Genomic DNA, 25,135 nt, shown 5'->3' with positions numbered 1-25,135 from the left:
AAAGCAAATAACCCACCGGGTTCCTTTAATAGAGGCAAAATAAGTTATCAGAAACAAGAGAATTGTTTGTTTATGATGGGGGAGAGTGCAGCCAACAGCTTTGCAAGTATTATCCCATAAATTAGAATGAACTACCTAACCTGAAAGCCATTTAAAGCAAAACAACAACAAAAAACACCTTCAGGCCTTTCTTACTTACAGGAACACCAGCCTGTCATCTTTTTAGAAGTGTGAACCCCTCTAATTCCAAAGGAGGGACAGCTGTTATGAAGTCCACCTGCAGTTAATCTACTTTACTGGGTGTCCATGGATTTACAGGAGGCAGGGGACACCTCTGGAAGCTTCTGTGCAGTGGCAAAAGTTGCCTCCTTGAGTGCAAGCTCAGAATTTACGAGTGTGCTGACATTAAAGGAGGCAGCTCCATGGCTTTGGGGGGGACCAGCAGGATTCATCTGTTTCCCACACACAGATAAATCTTGGTGGCAGGTATCTGAAGCAGCAAGGCCACTTGAACCCTGGTGTCACACCTCCTGAGAGGCATTGATAAGATCACCAATTCTGCTTTCTAAATCACCACAAACTCCGAGATACGTTCACTTTCCAGTCTGACACTTCAATTTATGATTGCCACCTCTGTGCAGAGATTGAAAACACATGCAAAGGGCTCTTTTAAATCCTGGATTTTGCTCATTCAACTATCCAAATTTCTAAGGAATGAAAAGAAGATTCTTAAAATATCACAGGTGCAAATTGAGCTCCCCAAGGGGTTTTCAACATAGCAAGTCGTGCTCCTGAACTCTTGATTTAACCACCAAGTGCACCAGTGCTGCACATAAGCACATCTTCACCAGCTTTCCAAACACTGTGATTCCTTTCCAGATAGACACTCAGGTATCTCAGATCACAAATTCCTTAGGGACCTTCCCTGACTGATCTCTCCCCAAGACATTTTGCATACACAGAAAAGAGGGTCAGATCCTGATGTTGTTTAATTGTCCTCATTCTAAGCAGACTCCCATTGACTTCCAAGGGGATTCATAGAATAAGACATTGTTGGTTTTGAGCCTTTTCCAAGGCTGTTGCAGCCAGGCAGAATCACAGAGTCTTTTTCTCCCAGCATTTCACCAATGCAAAACCAGGGAAAAAACATTTCAGTGCTGGGGCACTTTGGGCTTTTTGACTCTGATGGGATTTTTCCAAAGCATCTTTTGCAGGAATGCTCAGAACTTCAAGGATTTGTGAGCTGATATTCACCTCTCCATCAGGATTTGCACTGCACACTGTCACCACGCTTGCACATAAATTATGCAGAAGCAACATCAAAAGTTCATTCAGATCTCAACAGCCTCACATCAGCAAAGCCACAATGAGCACATTCTTCTACAGACCAGGCTCTCCTCCTCCACTTTTCTCCTCAACCTGCTTGCTCCCAAATCACTTTGCCCAAAAAGACTTTACCTTTTCCCTACCCCATTCCTGCCCCAGTTTCTGTCTCTGTAGTTTCTAGCTGTAGACCAAAGGCAAGACTGTCCTCAGCCTGTGTGAATTTTTACAGGGGTAGCAGAGACATTTCTGTTCCAAAAGGCACAAGGACCAAAGAAAAAGATAAAACTCCCTGTGCTAAATCCTGTGGGCAAAAAGATGGGTCCAACTAGACATTTTCATTCATTTAGGATAATTATTATGCCTTTATCTGTACTGATCCATTCTTACAGATCTGCCCATCCTGACCACTGCTCTCTGTAGGATAACTCCAGGCTTCCTAATTTTTGATTTGTAGCACTCTAGAAGCAAAACTGACCATTTCAACAAATTGAGGCTAGATTCCCTTTTCTACCTTCTTCAAATGGCTGCAAGTGACCCACACATACCCACAGTCCACTGACCTTGAGGCTAAGCCTCCTGCTTAGAACCAAAGCTCCTAAAAATATTCCCTCCTTTATACATCCAAAAGTCTGGAATCAGCTAAAGTAAATAGCATTAGTCTGAGCTGGCCCATTTGCACACAAGAAAAATAAAATCTGGTAACTAATTAGTTCATTTTCCTAAAGCACTTCATACCCATCTCCATAATAGTTAGGAATTAAAAGTCTGAAAATGCAAAATGCTCCCGACCTAATGCAGCAACCCCCCCATTGAGATTCCCAAGGACACTTCCCAAACATTAGGTTTATTTGTTGTCATAGATACTCACACAGACACAAACATCAGTGGCACCCAGGGACTCACACTTGCCAGCAGATTGTTAGAATACAGCACTACATGTCTGAAAGGCAGGATTAGGCTTTTTTTTTTTTTTTTTTCTGGAAAATCCTGCAGGCTGTGCCCGTTCAGGGGGTGTGTTAAGTTGTTCCTTTCTCAAGCAGAGTCCTAACACAGCAGGCAGGGTTTCTGAAGGCAGGAACAGAGCAGTAGGGTGTTTAGAACTGATAACTGGGGCCTGATGTTCACCTTGGAGCTGGTTTCTTTTTCAGGAATCCAGCTAGATACCTACTAGGCTTGGCCCAGGGGAGCCTGCTCTGCCATCTGATCTGTTCTTGGTTTAACCAGCAGAGCGTGGTCCTAATCAGTGAGAGAGAAAGGAAGAAAGAAGGCTATGAATCCCAAGGGGAAGGGGAAAAGACCCAGCCCAGCTATTATTTCACTCCACTGTGACAGGGAGAGGTGTCTTCTCCAGCAAGTTGATACAGAGCAGGAGGAAGAACCAATTTTCCCCACTTCCCCAATTCCAACAAGCAAAGATCTGCTGGGATACAGAAACAAGAAACAGGCAAAGAAAAAAGAGCCAGGAGTCCCACTGGTGCCTGGCAGAAGCACTGAAGAGCCAGTGGCTGGCAGAGGAGAGGTGTTTAATGGATATTCTGGGAAGAGAAAGACGAAGGAAAAGCTCAGAACTAGGAAGAATAAAAACGAAAGCGAAGCACAGAGCAGTGGCTCCCGAGCTACAGCCCTTGCTCCACTGATGGATCTCTTTGGAGAAGCAAGCAGAGGAGGTGGAAAAGGCATTTTCAGCCTTGGCTCTGTAGAATGCAAAGAAGAAAAGAGGCAAGTGGGGCAAAAAAGAACCGTGGCACAGGCTGACACGAGCAGAGCAAAGGGATAGCAGAAGCAGTCATGAGGAGCTGGAGAGGCAGAATCAGAAGAGAAGGTATGAAAGAGGCATAAAACTGGGGAAAAAAACCCTATCAGTTACCATTTTGATAAATAGGCACAGTTAGGACCAAAGACTGTCAGAAAATATGAAGTGTTTCCAAGGCAAAGACAAAAGAGCAGTTCTCAAATATCTGTGGCAGCAACTTCAGGTGAATATATTAAAGAAGACTTGATTGCCAAGAGGCCAGGTTTGACTTGGAGAAGATGAAGGAATCAAGTTATGGCTGGGAATGTGACTGTGGATGACAGCCTGTTACCCTTTCTCCCAAGAGAAGGAAGATATGTTTAATTCTGAAATCTGGTTGTTTCCCTGTTTTCACTGGCAGGGGGCTTTTCCAAGTTTGCACCCTAGGGACCACAGCACTGGAATGTCTGATGGAATATAAGGCTCATTCAGGGCACTGTAGCTCCAGTGTGCCAACAGGATTATTTAGCAGGCTGCTGACAAGTTCCTGAAGTGCTGAATTCCAAGTGAATTCAACACCCAGGAGGCTTGCACCATCTAGCAGGGAAAATTCCAGGCTTACACTGCAAATTGAACAAGGAGGAGCTGAGGGGGAAGAAGGAGACAGGCAACAGGAGCAGTTTATCCTCTAAACCTCAAGATCTCCATGGTGGAATAGCTGGAACAGGCTCTAGGTGACAGCAGAACACTGACTGCAATCCCAGGGCTGGGAAATATGGCAAGGGCACCTGAGACAAAGCTTTTTTTTTTTTTTTTAAATTTGATTATTTCCCCTGAGAGCACCAGGCTGCTCCTTTGTTAGGTGGGCAGTGTGGGCTGGTGAGCACCTAGGGAAGTTCTGCCCAGGGCAAAATTCACATTAAAGCCACTCTATCCAAATCCTGTACTCAGATTCAAGGCTGGAAAGGTTTGATGACTATTTCTGTGGGCAGAGCAAGAACTTGCCTGAAACCTGAGTCGCATCCATGCCTTCCAGAGCCAATGTGTTTCAGTTTTACTGGGAATTTCAGTGTGGGGAAGATTAGTCAGACTCCATCAAGCAGGTTGTTTTTATTATCCAGGTCAGAGTCCATGGCTTTTAAGTCATGCTGCATTTCAGTCCTGTGCAGAAACAACAGAAATTCTAATTATTTATAGTCATTTACTCTAAAAACACCCAGCTATTATGGTGTGTGTGCTGTGTCAGGCAGCCTTAGGATCATCTTAGGCTGGATAAAAGACATTTAATAGGATGTAAGGGAGTTTAGGTGGGTCTTCTTAGGGACTACTTGTACAAAATAACTGTATCAACAGTAATAACAACTAAATCAGTAAGATCCTGTGCCAAATGCACATGAGTGATGCCAAAATTTCCCCATCCCTGGAAGTGTCCAAGGCCAGGCTGGACAGGGCTTGGAACAACCTGGGATAGGGGAAGCTGTCCCTGCCCAGGGTATGAAATGAGATGAACTTTAAGGTCCCTCCAATGCTTGATTCCATGACTTGAGCAAAGGGTGTAAAATCACAAAAGAGCTGGTTCCGTATTTCCTGAGACATTTATGGAATAGCAGGAAACTGCCTGGCCCTGAAATCTGTTCAAGTACTCCCCTGTCTCTTCACAGAGCCCCTTTCTCAGTAATCCTTTGGTGGCTTGGAAAGGAAGTTTGCTCTCTTGCTTTGTGTTCCCCATCACACAGGGGAAACAGCTCCTCCCAGATGGTTTTTTTTTTTGGAAAGCATCTCTAATCCAGCAACCAGTCCTGAAGATGCTGGTGTAAAGCATGGCTGTAAGTTAAAGGCTGCAGTCTGTGTAGCTGCAGGAGTGCTCAAAGTTATTCCAAGTCAAAACACAATTGTTCCAAGGGAGCGAATTCCAGAACCGGAGCTGTGCCGTGTGCTTACATGTGCTTCCCATCACGGGTTCAGCTCTCAGAGCAGCTGCACAGGGGGTAACTCTATCCCCAAAATATCCTTCCATCTCCATCCCCTCCTGGGAAACCACATCTAACACGTGGGTTTGTTCCTGTCTGTGGCAAGGTTGGCAGTTTGGGAAGCCTGGGAATGAGCGGGAGCAGAGGTGGGAGCGGCTGATTGCTGCTCTCCCACGTGTGTGCCTGCATTCCCTCCCTGTCCCAGCCAAATCTTCCATCCTTTGCCCCAGGGAGTTCTGCTCTCCTGTAACAAGGCCATTCCAGACAACTGATCCTCTGGAGAGGCCTGTGAAACAACACAGTCACATCTCCAGGCCTGGAAAACAACACAAAAGAGCCCTAAGATTGAGCAAAGCTGCCCTGCAGGGCTCTCCTCCCAACTGCACTTCCCACCCCACCTTGCCTGTTCCACCAGGTAATTTGGGGAAATTACCTGTGGTTGGGCTCTCTGCTTCTTCCTAAAGCAGGCTCCAGCTCCAAATTCCCAGAGAATGTCCCTTATATCCTTGGTTCTCCAGCCTCTCTGCCGTGTTCCCAGCGACTCTCAGCAGCACCAACCCCATCTACCAAAGAAATTATTTAAAAACACATCATCAAGCCATCATTTAAATTAACAATAATAAAAAAGCTGCACTTTGTGCTTATTTTTGATTAATTCTGAGTGTATCCTGCTGAGTAATGTGGGAGGGAGTCAGTCATTTGGAGAGGCAAAAGGTATTCAACCCTATCAGTCTGCACAATTCCAGCCAATTTTGGGAGGCTATAGATCATGCACCAAAGCCACACCAAACACATACAGGACTAGAGCACTCCAATTTTTTCTCTCCTAGAACTAAAAAGGTGAGAATTAAGGAACTTGGCATCTCCAGGCATTACAGTGTGTTTCTTGGACTGCATAGATGACTGGGGTTTTGAGCTAAAACTCCTGATGAATGGTTGCTCTTAATACCATGCCTGGCTTAGAGCTGAGCTCATCTGGAATGTTTCTCCTTGTCTTTTCCCACACTTTTTAAATGCCAAACTAGAGGTTCCAAATTATTTTTCTTTCTAGTGAGCTCTTTGGTTATTAGCATTTGACCAGGAGTGTAAATAACTCTAATTTTATAGATGGATTCTGCAACATTCTCACTTTTTCCCTGGTTTTACACTCTCTGTACACCTGATGGGGGATTTATTCCAATAAGCCAATTGGGATGAACATGGAAAAATCAAGCACTGTGACTGCTTTCATCTGCATGAAATTGCCTCAGATTTGTAATTAAATAGTTCATTTATGCTTTCACATAAAGCACAGAGAACCAGATCTCTTGAATTGGTCAAGAAGCTGTCCCTGAGCCATGAGTGTTCCCTGGGGTACAAGAAGGTCAATGGGATGCATCAGGAAGAGCATTCCCAGCAGGCTGGGGGTGGATCCTGCCCCTCTGCTCAGCCCTGAGAGGCACATCTGGAGTGCTGTGTCCAGTTCTGAGCTCCTCAGGGCAAGAAGCTCCTGAAGGGGGTGCAGAGGAGGCTACAGAGGTGATGAAGGGATTGGAGCATCTCTGAGGAGGAAAGGCTGAGGGAGCTGGGGCTGCTCAAGAGGAGACACAGCTGAGAGGGGACCTCTGTAATGTGTATAAATATCCAAAGGGAGGGTGCCAGAGCACGGAGCAGGCTCTGCTCCATGGGGCCCAGCAATGGGGCACGAGGAACAGGCAGAAACTGATGGCCAGGAGTTCCACCTGAACAGGAGGCAGAACTGCTTCCCTGGGCAGTGACCAGAGTGGGTGTGGAGTCTCGCTCCCTGGGGATATTCCAGAGCCATCCAGACACAATCCTGCGCTCTGCGCTCTAAGATAAGCCTGCTGGAGCAGGCAGGTTGGACCAAACCCTCACTGTGGTCCCTTCCAATCTGACCCATTCTGGGATTCTGAGCAGTGAAAGTGTATCTGGTGACATTCTTAAAATCTTTGAAATGCACCATTTTCAGCTTCTCCTTTCCCACTGATGTCTTCCTGCTGCATCACAAGCACTTTTCAAGGCAGTTCAGTCTTAGCTGCAAATAGTGATTCCAGTTTTAAATGAATTCTTGAGCCACTCTCCCAAGCAGTAATGAAAAAAAAAAAAAAAAAAAAGCCTGATGAACCTGGTTGCACTCTCTCCTTTAGAAGCTCTTCAAGTTAAATCATGGTCAGGCAGCAGGTGAGGGCCACAGTGATCCATGAGTAGGACATGACATGGTGGCTGAAGAGCATTTTAACTCAGGGAGGCAAAAAATAAGTGATGCCAGCCTGGGCTGTATTTCTGCACTGACACCACAGGTGTAAGGCAGAGACAGAGCTCCTGAAATGTGTCTGATGCCACCTTTGATCCCACCTCGGATCCATCCATCTTCATCACACAGGGAAAATTACATCATTGAAAATCACATCATTTACCCACAAGCAGGGTTATCTAATCACCATATTACTCCTAGGTTCTACTGTCTATTCTAGTATTGGAAAAAAGGGTGGATCCAAGCTTTTCTGCTCATTCCAGGCTCCCATTCCCAATTTTGCAGGCAGATACAAAGGGTGTCTGTGCTGCACAGCACACACAGGGAGGCTGACCTGCCCCAAGAGCACTGCACTGTCTTCAGTGTTAAGTGATGGGCCGTGGCAAGGCAGTGTAAAGCTGCCAGGTTAGAGCCTTCTTCCCCTCCTGTAGAGATGCATTTTGGTCCACCTTCACTTCTAAGAAGCAAAAACAATTGCTCAAATTTCTCATAAACAAATCCCATAAAACAAAATGCTCTCTTATACTCCATTTCACTCCAAATCCCAAAGAAACTTGTGATGTTGGAGGGCAAGTTATTTCTTTTGGCTGGCCTTGCTAGAAAAAAATGGCATGCTTTATTTTCCTCTTTACAGGATTCATATTGTGTTAATAAAGTACTCTTGATTCCCTCTGGCTGACTCTGCAGGAAAGCTATTCTTGCAAAGCTTCTAGTCTGGGTTAAAGTAATCTTGCTAAAAACTGCCCATAATTGTTTCAGTCTCTGAAGTTTAATGCTGAGCACTGGAAATTCTGCCAAATTTGAGCCAGGATTGGGAGTTCTATGCTGGCAGGATAAGCTGACCAAAGGTAAGGAATTCACTAAATGCAGGGGGAATTTGACCTGGTGTTTCTTTCAGCCAGCTTCTGTATTTCTGACCTTGCTCTGAAGAGAATGGAGAGACATGAGAAGATCAGACCAGATGAGAGTTTAATGGGAGTGCTCATTATTCCATCAGCCAAGGCCCCCAGCCCTGGAGCAGTCCCTGAGAGCAGCTCTGCCTCCTCAGGCAGGGCACTCACCCTGCTCTCCCCATTCCTCAAAAGGCTGGGGACAGGCAGCAGGAAGCTGACACTGGAAACCAGCCTGGGGACAGCCAGACTGGGAGGAGGGGGAGCAGCCCTTCATCCTTGGAGACAGTCCCTGGAGGAATTCAGCTTTGGTAAACACAGGATCATCAACATCTCCACAAGAGAAGGAAACGCACTCAAGGAACTTCAGACCTAGAAAACCAAGCGTGGGGGCAGTGCTGATGTCAGTTTTCCCTCCAGGGGCAGGGATGGGACATCCAGGTGTCCTCAGACCCATCAGGAGATGCTTTCAGTGTTACTCCACACCTTGCATCAGCTTTACCAGCAGCTCTGCCCAAGGCTGTTCTGCACTGCAGGAGTCAAGCCAGAAACCATAAATAACCTTCCAGGGATCTGCTCTCCAGTCCCTTTAACCTTCCCATTTCCAGGCTGTGGTGGGTACATTTAGTGTCCTCTAGGTTTTTCTGAGCCTTCAGCACAGCTTAGTTGGTCTCAGCTCTTGCAAAGCAGTTCATTTGTATCAGCCAGGATCTGATTTCTCCCAATCTTCAGTTAATCCAAATGTGAGCTCTCAGAAAACTTTGGGTGACATTTTTTCAGTGTGTGGAGGGACACGCAAAATCAGAGCACCAGAAAGTTTCATAAGTGTCAATATTACAAAATTTTTCTTCTGTCGTAGCAGGTTTTCTTTTAAATTAAGCTAATATTGGAAGAATAAGTCACTTTGGTTTTCCTTGGCTTTATTCATGCCCAAGCTGCCTTTTATTCCCATTCAAAAATGTAGGAGCAATTTGCAGTACTACCACCCATGCCTCCAATTATCTCAAGGAGAAAAACCTATTGCCATTTTAAACCAGGAATGATTTTTCAGAATTTTGAAGGGGGAAAAAAAATTAAAATCCTATTCCCTGATGGATTTTAAACCAAGAATCAGAATAACCAGGAGTCCTGGCAGAGACTTCCAGCTCACCTGAAGGGGAACAGAGATTCCCATTTTTCCATCACACTAATTACTTATTGCTATCCCTGAAAGACCAGAAGGATCCTTGGAAAGGTAATACCTTCATGACAAAGCAGAACAGGCTCTTTTGCTGTAAGAACTCAAGCAGCTTATGAACAACTGCACTGGGTCAGCCAAAGGTCTACCTTTCCTGGCCAGTAACACCACATGTAATAAAACTATCAGGGAGAATTACCACATTCCTCATTTAGGTCTGTCCCCTCCAACAACTGTTCCCAACTATTGCTTGGCTTTGAAGTTCCCTTCTCCCATTTCAGATCTAAGGCAGGCACTGGGGACCCAAAAGACCATTCTAATTATGATAGTTACTATAATAAAGGATATCACCTTTCCCCACAAACCTTGCGTCCTCATTCCTCCATGGGAATGCTTTTCCTTGCACATTGTTGGCCTCACAACACTTGATCTTCAATTTTCAAAGCTGAATATTTATGCAGAACAATAAAGTTTCTGATCCTCCAATTACCCTCCACTGAAATGCTTCCATGCATAACAACCACACGTACAAACAAACACTGGGAGGATCAGGACCTGAGATAAAACATCAGTTGTAATGTGTCTGTGTCCAAACTCATTAAAGATGATAAGAAGCCCGTGGAAATCAATCTTGCTTTATGAGTAATTCTGTATTTGCCCAGGTTATTTTTTCTGGAAGTGATTTTCAAAGAGCTAAAGAGAGCACACACTCAAAAGGGAAAAAAAAGCACCACAGCAAAGACACCTAAAATAAACCAGCACTGCTATATAAGCAGTCTGAGAGAATCCATATCAGGTGGGATTACAGAAATAGGCAAGAATTACAAAACTGATGAGGGTTTTATTTCTTTAAAGAGCTCCCCACTCTTTGTTTGTGTCCCTTTTCTGCACAGAACACCCCTCTGTCCCTCTTCTCAGAGCTTGCACCATCATTCATGCCTCCTCTTCTGCACACAGCCCACATCCTTTCTTCCCCTGAGAAGAGTTAAACACTCTTGTTCCTCCAAAGAACAATTTATTTTTCCTGACAAGGCCTTTTATGCAATTAGCTGGAGAAGCCATAGCCAAAAAGAAAGAATAACACAAGTAAAACCATGCCAGAAAACAGAGTAGGTAGGAACTTGTTGAGTCTATTACCAGACAAAATGTTTAAATCAATGGTGTGTTCTCATAAATCAAAAGCCATATTTAGCCCTAACTATAACCATGCCTGAGCAATGTGGAATAGAGAGAAAACACTTTAAAAATTTTGAAGCTCCTGAAATGAGGAAGGGAGGAAGCAGCAGATGAGACAAGCGCAATGCAGGGTTATCTCCCAGACAAAGAATTTATTTCACAGGTGAGAATGGAGGTGCCACAGCATTCAGGGCTGAGCAGAGCCTGCCAATCACACCGACTTGTGTCTGGTGGTGATTTGGAAACATTACAGAACCATTTGAACCTAGTTAAAACTTGGACATTTATGTGGGGTTTGTGCTGTACAAATATTGAGCCCAGAAGAGCCAGAACTCTTTGCTACAGATCTGAGACAAAAGGATTTGCACTGCAGACCATAAAAGATCATTCTTTTTCAATTACACTTGACAGGTCTGAGTTATTGTAAGAGGAATAGGTTTGGAGCAGTAACAGTGAACTAGAGAACATAATGTAATTTGAGAAACAGCACAAAAACCTCATCACATCCTTTTCTTTTTCAGCTGGGAGTGCAAGATCGTATCTTTTCACCCCTCCATCTTTGTTCATCCCTTTGCTCTTCCACTTGAGCTGCTTTGATTCAGATTTAGGGCTCCCATTCATCCCAATTAGATGGCTTTTCTGTAAAGCTGCTTTCCAAACCCATGCTCTGCTTCCGTTGACAGGATTTCACTGCTTTCCAGAAAAGTAATGGATTTCTCACACACCATAATTTCTAACGGTCCCTTCTTCAACAGCATCCTCCTCAGCACAGAAACCTTGAGCAGTTGTGTTAAAGCAGTGGCTCTGATCCAAAGAAGGATCTTTTAGCCTGCTGTGAACTCCAGCACTCCTCGTTTTCATTTGCAGCAGTGAAAGCAGAGGCTGCTGCTGAGTGCCTGGGAAAAGGGAGCAGGTCACCCACAGGACCCATGCTCAGCTCCCTGCTGCAGGCTTTGGGGCTCCCCAGGCTGCTGCTGGGGTTTGTGTCACAAGGAGGAGGTTTCTTCCCAGCCCTGGTCTTCCTTTTCACCTGATCTACTTTGGTTCTGCCACTGAGTCCAGTCCCACCATGCGATTTTATAAACTTCATTTGTTCCTTCAGGCAATTGGTTTTACTAGAACTGCATCCTCCCTAAGAAATCCAGACAATTTGCTTCTGCTTTTGTTTGCAGTGCTTAACACATTGTCAGTGCTCCCACTGAAGCAATCACACTGAAAGTAAGAGTTGCTTCTTCCAGTTCTGGCATTTACACATTTTTATGAGACGCTGGAAAAGTAAGATTGGATTTTTTTTTTCCCCTTGCAAATGCTGAGACAGTAATAAGTAACAGATTCACAGAGTTCTGACTCGGATCTAGGTGTCTCTGACATGTACCATATCTTTCAAATATATTACACACTCTAATGCTCCTGTTATCAAGAGCTTAAGCTTTTTATGTTCTCCTCTCCTCATCAGCAGTGGAACCAGGGAGGATTCCCACCACAAAGCTCCCCTCCACACTTCCCACAAAACAAAGCAGCCTGCTGGGGCTCTAGTTGGGAGCAACTTCTTGAGTCATCTGGGTTCATTTTCTTACCCTATTATTACCTCCAATCATCAATACTTCAGTGTTTCTAGGAAGTTCCAAAAGGGGAAGGCGGTTAAAAATTATTTGAACAATAATTGTTGTGAAACAAGCTCAAAGTCACTCCACAATGTTTGGGACTTCCTCCTAATTCAAGAGCTGTTCATGGGACACACCTGGTGGGACCCTCTTCAGTCCTAGATGATGTGTAGCTTATCTGAGGGCACAAATATATACAAGTTTAAAATTACAGACTGGTTTGGGCAAGAAGAGACTTTGATGATCATTTAGTTCCACCCCACACCTTCCCCTAAACCAGGTTGCTCTAAGCCCCATCCAGCCTGGCCTGGGACACTTACAGGTAGGGGGGGCAGCCACAGCTTCTCTGGCTGCTCATTTTATCCTGGTGTTTCCAACTGCAAGCCAAAGAATTTAGGTCCAGTTGAATCCAAATTAATATCCTTAGACAAATGCATGAGACAACCCATTGCGATGGCTCTGAGTAGAACGCTGCCAGAAAGTGAAGGGGGAATGAAAATTGAGATTCATTATGTTTAAAGTGGACTTTTGACCAGGAAGATGAATGGCTGCATTTTTCTGGGCAGATTTACAGGCCAAATGAATCCCTGGTTTAACCTCTGAACTCGGAGGGTTTCATAAAGGGAGGAATTTGCCTATGGGGGTCATGCATGCGAATTCTCAGGCATTACAAGATGGAAGTTGTGGTCATTTCAACCCAGAAGAGAAGGAGGAAAACCCACATGAGAGTGAGTAGGGAAATAAGATTTAAGAGTGCTGCTTCCAGACCACCGCACAGCAGTGGATACGCTCAAGAAAAAAGCAGATGCCCTAGAAGAATTAGAACATCAAATGTTTGGTACTCTCTGCTCTCAGGTCACTGATGACCATGAAAAATCACATCCAGCACTGCCCTCAACCAGAAAATCCCAGTTAGCCCTGGCTGCTTAGTAAATGCCTGATCCTCCTTCCAAGGAAAGATGGGCATTGTCTTCTCCTCACCTCATTTTTTGGCACAAGCACCTGCTGAAGTTGCTCCCAAAAAAGGTGAGAGGAGCCACATCATGCCAAACAACTCAGAGAAGGAGAATCATACAGCAAATACAGATTATAAACTGGAAAACCCTTCCCAATTTCAGAATATGGTAGAATTTCTACAGCACTCAGATATACTCATCATACATAGCAAAGGTAAATATCACAGAATGGTTTGGGTTGGAGGGAACCTTAAAAACAATTTCATTCCAACCCCCCACCATCTCCAAGTGCTGTAAATTATTTAAAAGTGTGAAAGGGAGTAAAAATACCAAATGTAACATTACTAAATATTGGAAGCTGGCCCCGATAGCATGTTCAGTGGGTTCCCAGCTGATTCTTCACCCACAGTGCATTTGCCTTTCCTTCCTCCCAGCTGGCACTGAAGTAGCAACAGCCTCAATAACAGATTTTGGGAAATATTTTACTGTAACCAGACTTGTAGCAGCAGTTAAGATTGTGTTTAACATAAAACTGAGCTATTTTCTGGCTGGCTGTAAAAAATGGAACACGAGCTAACATTAAATAATAGCTCATGTAGGGTTTTGGGGCCAAAATCCCATTCTGAATGGATTTTTGAAAACACACTAACAGTGACAGCCCTTTGTTGATGCAGGCTGGTTTCTGGGAATGCAGGGACCAAGGATTTGCATCTGTTTGCATACAGAACTTGTAACTGTTGAACAAGTCAGAGCTCCCAAGCACAGATGAATGATTGTTGAGTCTGTCCTAAATGGTGTTGCATTAATACCAGCAAGAGATCCCAGCCCTACACATGGTGCTACAGAAACAGGACAGATGCTCTGTTCCAAAGATCTCAGCTTAAAACTGAGTCTTGCAGCTTAACAGCAGCCTAGGAAGGTCCCTTAAGGTACCAGTTGTTTAAAAAAAAAAAAAGAAAACATTTTTAGGAATAGTGTTGACCTTTCTGAGCTCTTTTCTTCTCCAGGGAAATTTAATTTCATTTAGAGGAAACATAACCATGCTCTTTGAAAGTAGCATGAGGGTTTTTCTGCGCTGTCAGAATTTTCTTTGGAACAGAAAAATCTTCTTGATGTTACCAAACAAACAGAAAATCTTACAGATATGTTCCACCAAGCAACAAAAGGGAAAGAAGTTAAAGGGTGATATCAGTATAAATGGCCTTTGGGCTAAAGTTAATATCTGTAATTTTTAATCTTTTTCTGAAAGGCCTGCAAGCTCCCTGTGTTAACCATGAAACCTTCCCACAAAATCACTCCTCACCCCTTCCCAGCTTTCATCACTATCAAAGTCTATTGGAAATTTAGGAGTCGTAATCCTTACATGGAAATGCAGTCTGGAACTTAGAGATTAAATCCTGATTTAAGTAAAATAACTCTTCTCTTAAAAAAAAAAATTAAAAAAAATTTCTAAAAAAACCTGGATGTTGAAAGCAGAGTGTTGGTCTATGAACATTAAATAAAGTAAAATAACATAATAACCATTCCCAGGATGATTTGGGTTGGAAGGGACCTTACAGCTCATCCCATTCCACCCCCTGCCATGGGCAGGGACACCTTCCACTATCCCAGGTTGCTCCCAGCCCTGTCCAGCCTGGCCTTGGGCACTTCCAGGTATAAACACTTTAATCTACATCTCTCAGCTAGGAAGGAACCTGCAGTCCTAGGAATTTCCCTAAGAATTTGCAGTTTTTTGTTGGGCCATACGATAAGAGACATGGATTGCTAACTATCTTAGTTAATTTACAGGACAAAAAACACTGCCAGAAGAAGCCTCCCCACTATCTAACATCTTTATCAACCAGGTGAAACATGATGAATTTTAATTCCTCTTCCACTTTTGTTTCTCCCCCAGGCATATCACAGGCAGGTTTCCTGACTACCCCCCTGAGAAGACAGGCGGTTCCAAGGCTATTTTTATTGAAAAACATCCAGAGCAGGTACTGTCCCTCTTTTAACGAAAAAAATTTCATTATGTTGGAGAAGGATTTGCCACAAAACATATCTGTTTATTTAAGTAGCAGTTTTCCCTAACAGTGGCTCTGGTTCTCCAAGAACATTATGGTTAAAAGTTTTTTGTTACAAGTGAAAGAATGGGTTTTTTCCCAGGGTATTTCCAATCAGGTACCAAAATCTGTTCCCTTTCAGTCTGTGCTGCCACTTAATCACAACTGAGGGTGCTCAGGTGATGGAAAAGTAGAGAACAGCAGCAGAGAAGAGTTTCTTATGCAGGCAGGGCTAAACCCTGATTTACTGCTAAGGCTCATTAAGCAAATTTAACATCCCAGCAAAGGAAGTATCTCAGTTTATCTTGTGTGTTGTAGCGAACTCGCTTGTTTTTCCTGGTAAATCCCTCTCCTGATTTCTCTGGCTAATGGAAGTGGCTGATAATCTCTTCCTCTGATCATCTGAGTGTCATGCAGGGAAAGTGATTAAGCCCAGCTGAAGGCAGTGGTCACACTTGGAGCCTTTTCCACCCATCCCCAGGAGCCAAGCTGGATAATGAGTCTGTTGGGGGAAAACAGGATTTGGCCCCTGAGTGAACCAGTGTGCTGGGCTAGGAAAACTAAAGGTCAGAACCCAAATTCTGTGGTCCTGAAAGCTCTACCATTAAGATTGTTGGATTATTTTTCTGCAACTGGTGCTCTAGCAGAGGTATGGTAAAAGAGGATTTTTACACAATCACAGAAAGGTTTGGGTTGGAAAGGAGGTAAAAATCATCTCAATGCAGCCAGCCTGGCACCTTCCACCAGCCCAGGCTGCTCAGAGCCCCATCCAGGCTGGCCTTGAATGCTTCCAGGGATGGGAATTTTGGATCCAGTCCTCCCTGGGATCACAGGGAGGAGCCTGGGGGGCACAGCAGTCTCTGTGTGGTTTGGAGATGTAAGCCCAGCACTAACCATCAGCTAACTTTGCTAAAAATGCAGCAAAACCGCTGCACGCAGCTGCCTGTGCCCCACTAAACCGAGTTTGGGGCTGCTCCTGGTTTTAGCCAAGCTCAGGGGCTCAACCCTGCTGGGCTGTGCTGTTCAGGCAGGCAGAGGGAGGGAGACCTCGGTGAAGTTTTCAGCCTCTAAAGCAGAAACACGTGCCAGAGTCCATGAGGCTTTGTTGGCTGCAGGGAGCAGCCAGGAGCCAGGCAGCAAGTGGGGCTTACTGCTGGAGCAGGGTTTGGGGAATGTGATGCTAAATAGCCCTGCTACCATCAAGGATTAGCTCAGCTCAGGAAGAAAACACAGCAAGGAATTATTCTGGGCAACATTGGATATGGAGGTAGATTCTGGAGAAATTAATTTAACCTTCCTGTCCTGCTCCCAGCTTTCAATTCCCACCTTCAGCTGTATCGTTGCCTTTCCTGAGTGTCTGTTTTCTCTTGGCATGGAAAAATGGAAGCCAGAAGTCTGGAGAGGTTGTTTTACTGCTGGTTTTCACTGCACCCTGGGAAAAATCCTTCCTCTATTTTCCTAACAAATTTTCACTAGCAATTATCTGATTTTCACCCATTTTGGGGCCAATTTTCTCCCTTTTTAGCCAGCAGAATGTGTGTCACAGCCTTAAGAGATCTCCACAATGCAGTTGGCCAGAGAAAGTTCAGTTGCAATCATGATTTTACCTGAATGTCAGACAAGTAAAACATTTTTTTGTTCCACTAAGTCAGCTGCATATTAAAAAATCCCTGAGGCCACTGGGTTTGTTCCACACACTGGGCAACATAGGAAAGGAAATCCTGGCCCTATGGAAGCTGATGGGAGTTTTGTCCTTGACTCCAGGGGGGACAGGAGTTCACCTCTTGTCTATATAAGCTCCTGTGCAGGGGTTGGTTACTCCCAAGTCAAACCCCATGAAAAATCAAGACTGAACTGTATTTAAAAAGTGAGTATTTTATAAGGCTTCAGTAAAGACACTTTGGGGAAAATAAAATACAAATTAATCACTTCACGAACCATTGCTGCATTATTATACATTCTATATTTCTTGATCCTTTGACAACCCTGACCTTACTTGACTTTGTAATGTAGCTGGACTTCTGCACAAACTGCTTCCATGACATTTTACAAATACCTTCCCAAAAGATGTGCCAAAGACATCCCCATGCAGAGGACTTGGTGCTTGAGTCAGAAAAATAAGTGCTGTCCTTTGAAAAGAGGCTTTTCTCTACCCTACTTACTCTTAAAGACAAATTTAACATTCCAAGACATCAGTGTAATCTCCCTGCATCTGTTCCAGATTTCTATCCCTAATGGTTTTTTATGTTTTGCTCCACAGATAATCATCAGATGTGACAATTTTTAGCTTTGCCCTTATCCTGCTGCCAACAAAATTACGATCTTTTCCTGTAGTTCATTAAGTCTCATCACCATGAAAATAAGCCGAGAGTTGCCATTTCACAGGCATTTCCCCCTCTCCCAACTCCCCCTCATTTCCAATATTAAATAACATTTAAAAAAAAAAAGAAAGGTGTCAGAGAAGGACTAAAAGCCTTAAAATAGTCTGAATATTTAAAGTTAACCATGCAGGAGGAGGGAAAACTGTACTTGACCTCTGTTAAAATTACACACTTAAAATATTCACCGACAGACAGCAATCTACCTTCCCAAAAAAAACCACACCAAAAATCCTCCATAAAGAAGAAACATTTCCTAGGTTCCAACAAAATTTCTTTCTGTAGAGTTAATATTCCAAGAGAGAAACTTTTCCCTGCAGGAGCACCAGGCTGTGCCCCTGTGAAGTGTTTGTGTTCAGGGTGGTGTTAGAGCCAGGCTCTGAGGCTGCTCCCACCTGCCACAGCTGCAGATCCAGCATTCCCAAACTCACTCTATCCCTGCTTTGCTTTTGTGCCCACAACTCTAGAAGTCAACAAGTTCAAGGAAGGTTTTCTTTCAAGGAATAAGGGAAGGGTCTATTCCTGAAGAAGATTTGCCTCAAGTATCATTTCACCTGAGCCAACACCAAACTTCCTGTGGCTGAGGACAGCAGAACAAGTGAGTCCTGCTGGCAGCTGCAAGTTTTCATATGCTTGCCTCCTATAAAGCAGCATTAGATGTTTTTATTCATAGGCTGCACTCTGGTTTAGTGCCCAGCTCTTTGCCCCCCCAAAAAAAAGGAGATTTTCACTGCAAGATTTTAGAAACATGGTTCAGCTGATATAGGAATACAAAAGTCAATTTAACTTTTACCAAGCATCAGTTTTAAAGGAAAATGTCTTTTCAGCCACTGAGGAAAATGTTAACAGAGAAGAATCATCCCTGGTACAACAGGAGTCCTAGGAAAGACTGGGAAAAATTACAAAGAGGCTAAAATTCATCTGCTCCTACTGAAATGCAGTCTCTTCTTCAGTATTAAGAGTTGCTAACTACTTTCTGCATCATTTCAAAAATAGACAACCTAGCAAAGAAAAGGGGAGTCCAAAACAAATTCAGAAGATGTCTACTTCTCTTCCCACTATGATGTTTTCTCCAGGCCAAAAAAAAAAACAAACCCAACAAAACTACCCTAAAATGTGGGTGAATTGCCTACTAATCTCAAGCTAACCTTTGCTTGCCATTCCCTTTCTTTCCTCCTCTTCTGTCAGATTGTTCAGGCATCTCCTTGCAGCTGGAGGGGAAGGGGTTCGGTATGAAAGACCAGAAGCCCCCCAAGGTAAGATACAGAGGCAGCTTCCACCCAGCTCCCAGCCCTCTGCACTCATGGAGCAGGGGTGGGAGCAGAGCTGGAGGAGCTGCAGCAAGGCCAGGCACAGGGACAAGGACACTTGAGCTGCTCAGTGCCATCACAGCAGGTTCATGAGAGCAGAAACTGTCTCACCCCTCCCAGTATCATTCATCTGTGCAAAAACACCAAAGCAAAGCATTCCACTCAGGGTCTGGATGCACTTAAAATAGTGCCTGCAAATGGGAAACTTTTGTCAGTCACGTGTGTGCTTACAGGTATCCTGCTGGATAAAGCCAGCCCTGAGATGCTGGGAATGGTTCTGGTTACCCTTTGCAGGCAGAGCAGAGCAGAGGTGGAGGTGACAAGGTTGGGTTTCTGGCTGCCTAGGAGCACTACAGTAAAGGATACACTCAGAGTAGCTCTGTTGGTTTTGGATACCACAGGCCTGTTGGGACACTAAAAACCTATTTTGAACTCCAGTCAATCTGTTAATCTATCCCAGGGAATGAAATGCTTCGCTGCTTATCACTGCAAGATGTGACTGAGCGGTGCTCAGGGTTTGAATTACCATATTTAATTAAATGTAAGATACTGAAATGCTTGGGGAGAGCCACTAATGAAACTGCCCTGGCTGCAAAGCACAGCCCTTGTCATTGTCCCCTTCCAGCATCCAGTGTTCAGTACATTAAAAGGTATACTTGAGAAAACAAATATTTTCACTGTTACAGGAAACACATCTTACAGTTGGAAATGTTTTGTTTTCTACTCTTTCGCAGTACCGCCAGTGTTAGCGGTCCATTAATAAACTTCAATGGATTTTCTGATTTACACTCATTAGTAAATGACCTTACAATTCCTCTCAGGGACAAGAAAGCTGCCTAGAAATAAGAAAAGCAGAAAATTTTCACCCTCTGCCTTTTTCAGATAATAAAGTATAAATGGCCAGGAACTAAAGATATGGGAATTGATGGAGCTGTACCCAGTTATCAGCTGCTGCTTGCTTGCAGGGATAAAGATGCTGAGCTGTCCCTGTGCATCTGTCAGGGTTTGTCACAATATCTCCATCCAATCTCCCTCACCCACTAGAGCAATTTCAGTCCTTAGCCATATATTGAAATTAGACACACCTCGGGGCAACCTTTTAAAATCCATCCCTATAAAAATCAATCTGCCTTACAAACACCAGGATAAATTCATGATCTGGGTCTGAGTCCAGAGGGAACTTTGAGTTGTGTGTCATTAGAATATTCTGCTTCTGGATGGCTTCAGGAACTGGTCTCACTCCATAAAAGCCCTCATGATTTGGGACAGAGAAATCAGCCTTTTCCTAATGATAAATTGGGACAGTCAGCACCTGTGCTGGAGTTTGCAGGGGGGAGTGCCCTGAGCACAAAAAGGCTTCTCTGTGATGGTCTGGAATTCTGAGAGTGCAGTCCCCTGGATTGTAATGGGGTGGTGTTTGCATCACTTAATTAGTGGCTTGTTTGCAGTTTTCTTCTGTCTTCACTCAGAGCCAGGATTAAAAAACATGAAGGAGATGAATTTTCTCATGTTTGGGCTTGGTTGTTTATTAAATCTTATCTAAACTACAGAGAGTTCAGCAACACTCCCAGCTACCAGCTAAAAGTGAGCAAAATGGAGGTGAACCTAGCTGGTTACAAGGTCTCTTAAAGCTAAACAGTCCAACAGAGAATTAACACCTATATTTTTTATTCTTTTGACCCAATAACCAAACCCCTGTGACCCTCAGTGCAGCCCTGTCCAACCAGAAACTACTGCCTGAAACCATGAAGAAGGAAGAACACAGAAAGGAGACAACACCCAAAATCCTCCATCTTGTCCCATATCTATCTCTATATTATAAAAAACTCAAGTTTAAAACCCTTCACCATGTGACATCCCACACTTCTATTTAACTACAGACCTGGGACTTTAACTCCATCTCTCAAATTTGGAGCCTTCTCCAAGGCCTCAGATCCAAAGCAGTGTTCTGCAGGGGGTCAGTGCCAGAAAGCACTGAAAGCTCAAAAATCCAGGATTCTGGAATCCATCACTGGATATTGTGTTTTCCCAATCACATTTCTCCCTGCCTCTTTCAGGTTGCTGAAGAGCTGGCTGCCAAAATGGAGGCAGAGAAAACAGAGGAGACGAAGAAAGAAGACAACAAACCGGCCAAAGCCAAAAAGCCACAAAAACCTGTCAAGCAAGTAAGGCAATGAAAGCAGGCTGTGAAGCCAGAGGCAGAGCTTAGGTGTGGGCAGAGGCTGTTAAGTGACATTAAACTGGTCACCAAAGCTCCAGGCTCAGGTTCAGGAGACAAAGAACTGGCTGGGGTTGGTCTCTCTCAGCCTTTCCGTGACCTCAGTGATTCTGGGGTTACCTCTCATGTTTTAGGAATGGCCACGACTGAGCTCAGTGGGAAGAGCTGATGGAGGTGCAGACAGGCAGGGACATAAATGAGGGCAAAAACATACTTCAGGGCTTTGGGACTGCCACTCCTTGCAGAATTAGGAACTAAGAGCCTTAGTCTCACTCAGATACCCTCCTCAGAGCTTATGTGGATTTCAAACTAATTTTTGAACCACATCAGCCAGCATTTCATAAACCTGTAAGTAAAGCCACGCATTTTGAGCCCACATTCTCAGGGCAGGAACTATTTTTGTTTCAAATGTCAGTAGACATGACTTAATGTACAATATACCCCCTGAAATCTTTGAGATAAAGGTCTGCTTTCACAGAAGACACACTTCCAAATTATTTCAGGAGCAACTTCACAGAGCAAAACACCTGTGAAAGACAGCAGTGACCAAAGGGCATCTTCAAAAGCAAGCTGTGCAACAAAAATTGTCAGCTTTTGCTGAAGCAGCAGCTTTTGTTTCTCATTTATTTCATAATATAAACAAAAGTTGAAACAATATATATTTTTTAGTAAGGGTCATTAATCTCTCACTAAATATGTGGAGGAGAAGGGTGAGTTTTCTAAGGCCAAGCTTACTCTTCACTGCAAGTTTTACACAAATTAATTTGAAGGCCTAACCCTAGAACAAATATATTTCAAAAAATGATGCTTTTCTTGGACAACATCCATTAATCTGGCCAAAACTCTCAGAACATCCAGCCAAGAACCTAAATTACATGAATTTAGGAAGGATCAGTCAATTGAATTGGAAGGTAGATTGTTAACTTGTAAATGAGCATCCTGAAAGCACTATTTGAGGGCTTGGGTGGGTTTTGTTTGTAAGTGAAAATACACAGCAGGCTGAAGGAGCAAATACATGAATGGTTTTCAGGGTCTTTAAGCCTGATTGCTTAACTTTGCTAACTGGGAATGGTTGTGGCTGCTCCTGTGCAGACAGGAGATGTTTTTAAGTTCTGGTCACACATTTTCAGTCAGTCACTTGTTACTGTGACCAGTTTGTTGGGTGACACTGTCACAGCACGGGTGAAGCTCCTAAAACTGGATGGCACCTCACCCATCTGCTTCAAACCCTGACTGTCACAGGCTAAAATTTGCTTCCTTCTTGGTTTTGCACATTCCTGAAGGTAAGAACCAACAACAGCAAAAATGTGTCTCGATTCCCTCGCAGCCTCTGCAAGGCTGTTTTGAGTTGGGGTGAAATAACAGCGTGGAGCTCTGGGGTTTTATAACTCCATGTCATTCCCATCTCCTCAGCCATCACAAGTCCTGTCAAGTAAAATTCTGAGCCATTATATCAGGTTCTCTATGGTTCATTGACAAAGAACAAAGGGAACATTCTCTGCAAGGTTATAGCACTGACAGGGGGAAAAAAGAGTATCTTAGACCAGTTGAGAAGTATTTGGAAAAGTTCTAACAGCAGGACTCTTATTAAAATAAGTATAGGCTATAAGTCATAGGGATGCAGGCAGAAAAAAAGCTCTCCTCCCAACTTCAGCTCTTAAAGAAAACAAAAGTTTGATCCCAGAAGGAAATTTAAGTATTTCTGAAAAGCCTGATAGCAATCTTTACAAAGAGTATTTGATATCAAAGTAACTTTCTTTTCTCTGCAAGGTGCTGATTTGATTTCCCATGAGGCACCTAAGGAAAAAAACAGCCCAGGGCTTCATCTCCACAAAATCCCTCTTTCCAAAAGCAGAACCAGTGTAGGGAGTGCCTCACCCAGTAACCTGCTGGAGCTTGTGTCACTGAACATGAGCAAGGCTGTGCATCCCTGAATTTCACCCAGAAATGTCAAAGAGTGAGACCCATTCCTGTCCTTAGTGAACTCTCTTAGGAAGATATCCACAGGAAACATGCACACACAAAAGTGGAGACAATTCAGTTTTCCCTGCTCAGAAATAGATTAAGACTCTTATTTCCACATTTCTGCTTAAATTCAAATGTATATTGCTGGTTCAAGGAGCTTTAACACATTTAAAACAGAACAAGCACGGACTCAATCCAATGAAAATCAAAAAATGTATGAACTGGTTTCACAGGAAAAGTTATTTTTGTCATGTTGACTCTTAGGCTGTCAATTGAAGCAAGAGAAAACAGAGCTGCAACTGTCCTTTAGACACAAGAGAGTGGGTTTGATTAAAATCAATTAAATTGGCACAATGATATCATTGACATCAGTGTATAAAATCACTGAGGCAAATAACTGAAACAATTCACTGGCTTATTTATAACAATAAAACGTTGATGTGTCCTGTGGTATTGAGAGGCTAAAAATGAATAACCCATTTTTAGGCTGGTTTGGGGCAATTTGTTTGTTGGGTTTTTTAATAGCTGACACATTTCCTCTCAGAACATCATGGTTTCATCATTTTCTAAAAAACACCATGGAAAAAATGATAAAAGAAGGCTTCTGCCTACTGCAAATGATTCAAGGATGAATCTCAAAGTGCCACAACCTGTGAAACTGGAAATACATTGGAGTAACTGGGATTTGAGCTCAAATCCTCCAACTTTTTGTTACACTTTACCAAAAGAGTTCTTGATGTTCAGTCAAGAATCTCTCGAGTCTCTTTCAAAGGAATCTATAGGGTATGAGTGATAAATGTATTTAGATTGTTCCTGTCCTTCTGGGCCCAAACTGTAATTACTGTAATAATACTTTCATTAAAAAGAGATATTTGATAACTCACATAATGGGGCTGCAACTGTTCCTGCAGGTAGCAGATATGCCCCTAATTACAGGGCTTATTTAGGGGGGTGTTTAATTTTCATCATCCCAGGGCTGCACTTTCTATCTTGCTGATAGCCAAGGGGTTTACAGGTTTTTTAGCAAAATCCTGATCCACCTTGGGGTGTCTCATATAAACCCACATTCTCCTCCTCCCCAAACAGATCTAATCTCCCTTTGCTCACATTTTGAGACTTACAACTGATACAAGATGAAGAAACTTTGATAATTTTCTAGGAAGTTTTTCCCTCAGAAATACCGGTTCCATTAAATTAAACTGTTTCAGGAATATGGCAATAGCAGCAGAAGTAACTGAAAAAAATGGCATTAAAATTAAATTTCATTTAAATATTGGAAGTCTCCTACCTAAATTACATTTTTAAACAATTAATTCTGGTTTAATTTTGTGACTTCAGCTGATAAAGTGACAGCACTTCTCTCATGGAACAACCTGGGCTAGGGGAAGGTGTCCCTGCCCATGGCAGGGGGTGGAATGAGATCTTTCAGGCCTTTTCCAACCCATTCCATAGTTCTGTGAAACAATGCTGTCAGCAATTCCTCTCTTCACTTTCCCCCCCAATCCAGGTAGTGGATGAAGGCTGGAAAATGGGTCCAAGCAATTTCCTGTCGATACTGGAGGAAGGAAGCTCTCAGTACCAAGGTCAGTAGAAAAAGATAACAATTCCAGCTGGAATGTTCTCCCAGATCAGCTTCATCAGAGTGTCATTCCTATCAGGTCAAGTGGGCAGCTGCCCAAACTATGGAATGTTATAAAAATGAGAATGTTAGATTAAAAAATGGTATTTAGGAAGGGAGTCTCTCAGGACCTCAATTCTTCCATGGAATCTGTCAAAACCATTGAGCTAATCATGCAGGAAGGGACATTTCTGTGGGTGAAAGTGAACAAAGTGCTTTAATACATATAAAAAAGGTATTTTAGGATTTTCTGAGGGCAACAGGAATGACATCAGAATAGCCAACAATTCAAAAACACAATACTGTAGATCAAGTTTCAGCATCAATGTTGCCATACTTCTGCAACTCTACCTGTCCTGTCTCCTCCAAGAGTGAGAACTCATGGAAAGAGTCCATGGATTCCTTCACAGCATCCACAGCTACTCAAATTATTTTTTATTATATGTTTGAATAGGAGGAGCATCTTCTCAAGCAGAGGCACAAAACTATGAATGTACTCGCTTCATGCAAAGTGTG

The 25,135-nt window shown here is 43.4% G+C and overlaps 1 protein-coding gene across 1 annotated transcript in view; it reads left to right on the top strand.

Annotated features, from left to right (window-relative positions):
• The window catches only part of IQCA1 (IQ motif containing with AAA domain 1), a 97,630-nt gene that overhangs the window by 35,184 nt on the left and 37,311 nt on the right, over positions 1-25,135 (top strand). The window contains exons 7-9 of the mRNA XM_033064885.1: positions 14,980-15,064; positions 20,876-20,983; positions 24,509-24,584. Of these exons, the coding sequence (XP_032920776.1) occupies positions 14,980-15,064; positions 20,876-20,983; positions 24,509-24,584 (269 nt within the window). The remainder of the gene's footprint in view (positions 1-14,979; positions 15,065-20,875; positions 20,984-24,508; positions 24,585-25,135) is intronic.

The sequence above is a fragment of the Catharus ustulatus genome, chromosome 7, assembly GCF_009819885.2.
Source record: "Catharus ustulatus isolate bCatUst1 chromosome 7, bCatUst1.pri.v2, whole genome shotgun sequence".
Classification (NCBI taxonomy): Eukaryota; Metazoa; Chordata; class Aves; order Passeriformes; family Turdidae; genus Catharus; species Catharus ustulatus.
This window is presented reverse-complemented; position numbering and strand designations above follow the sequence as displayed.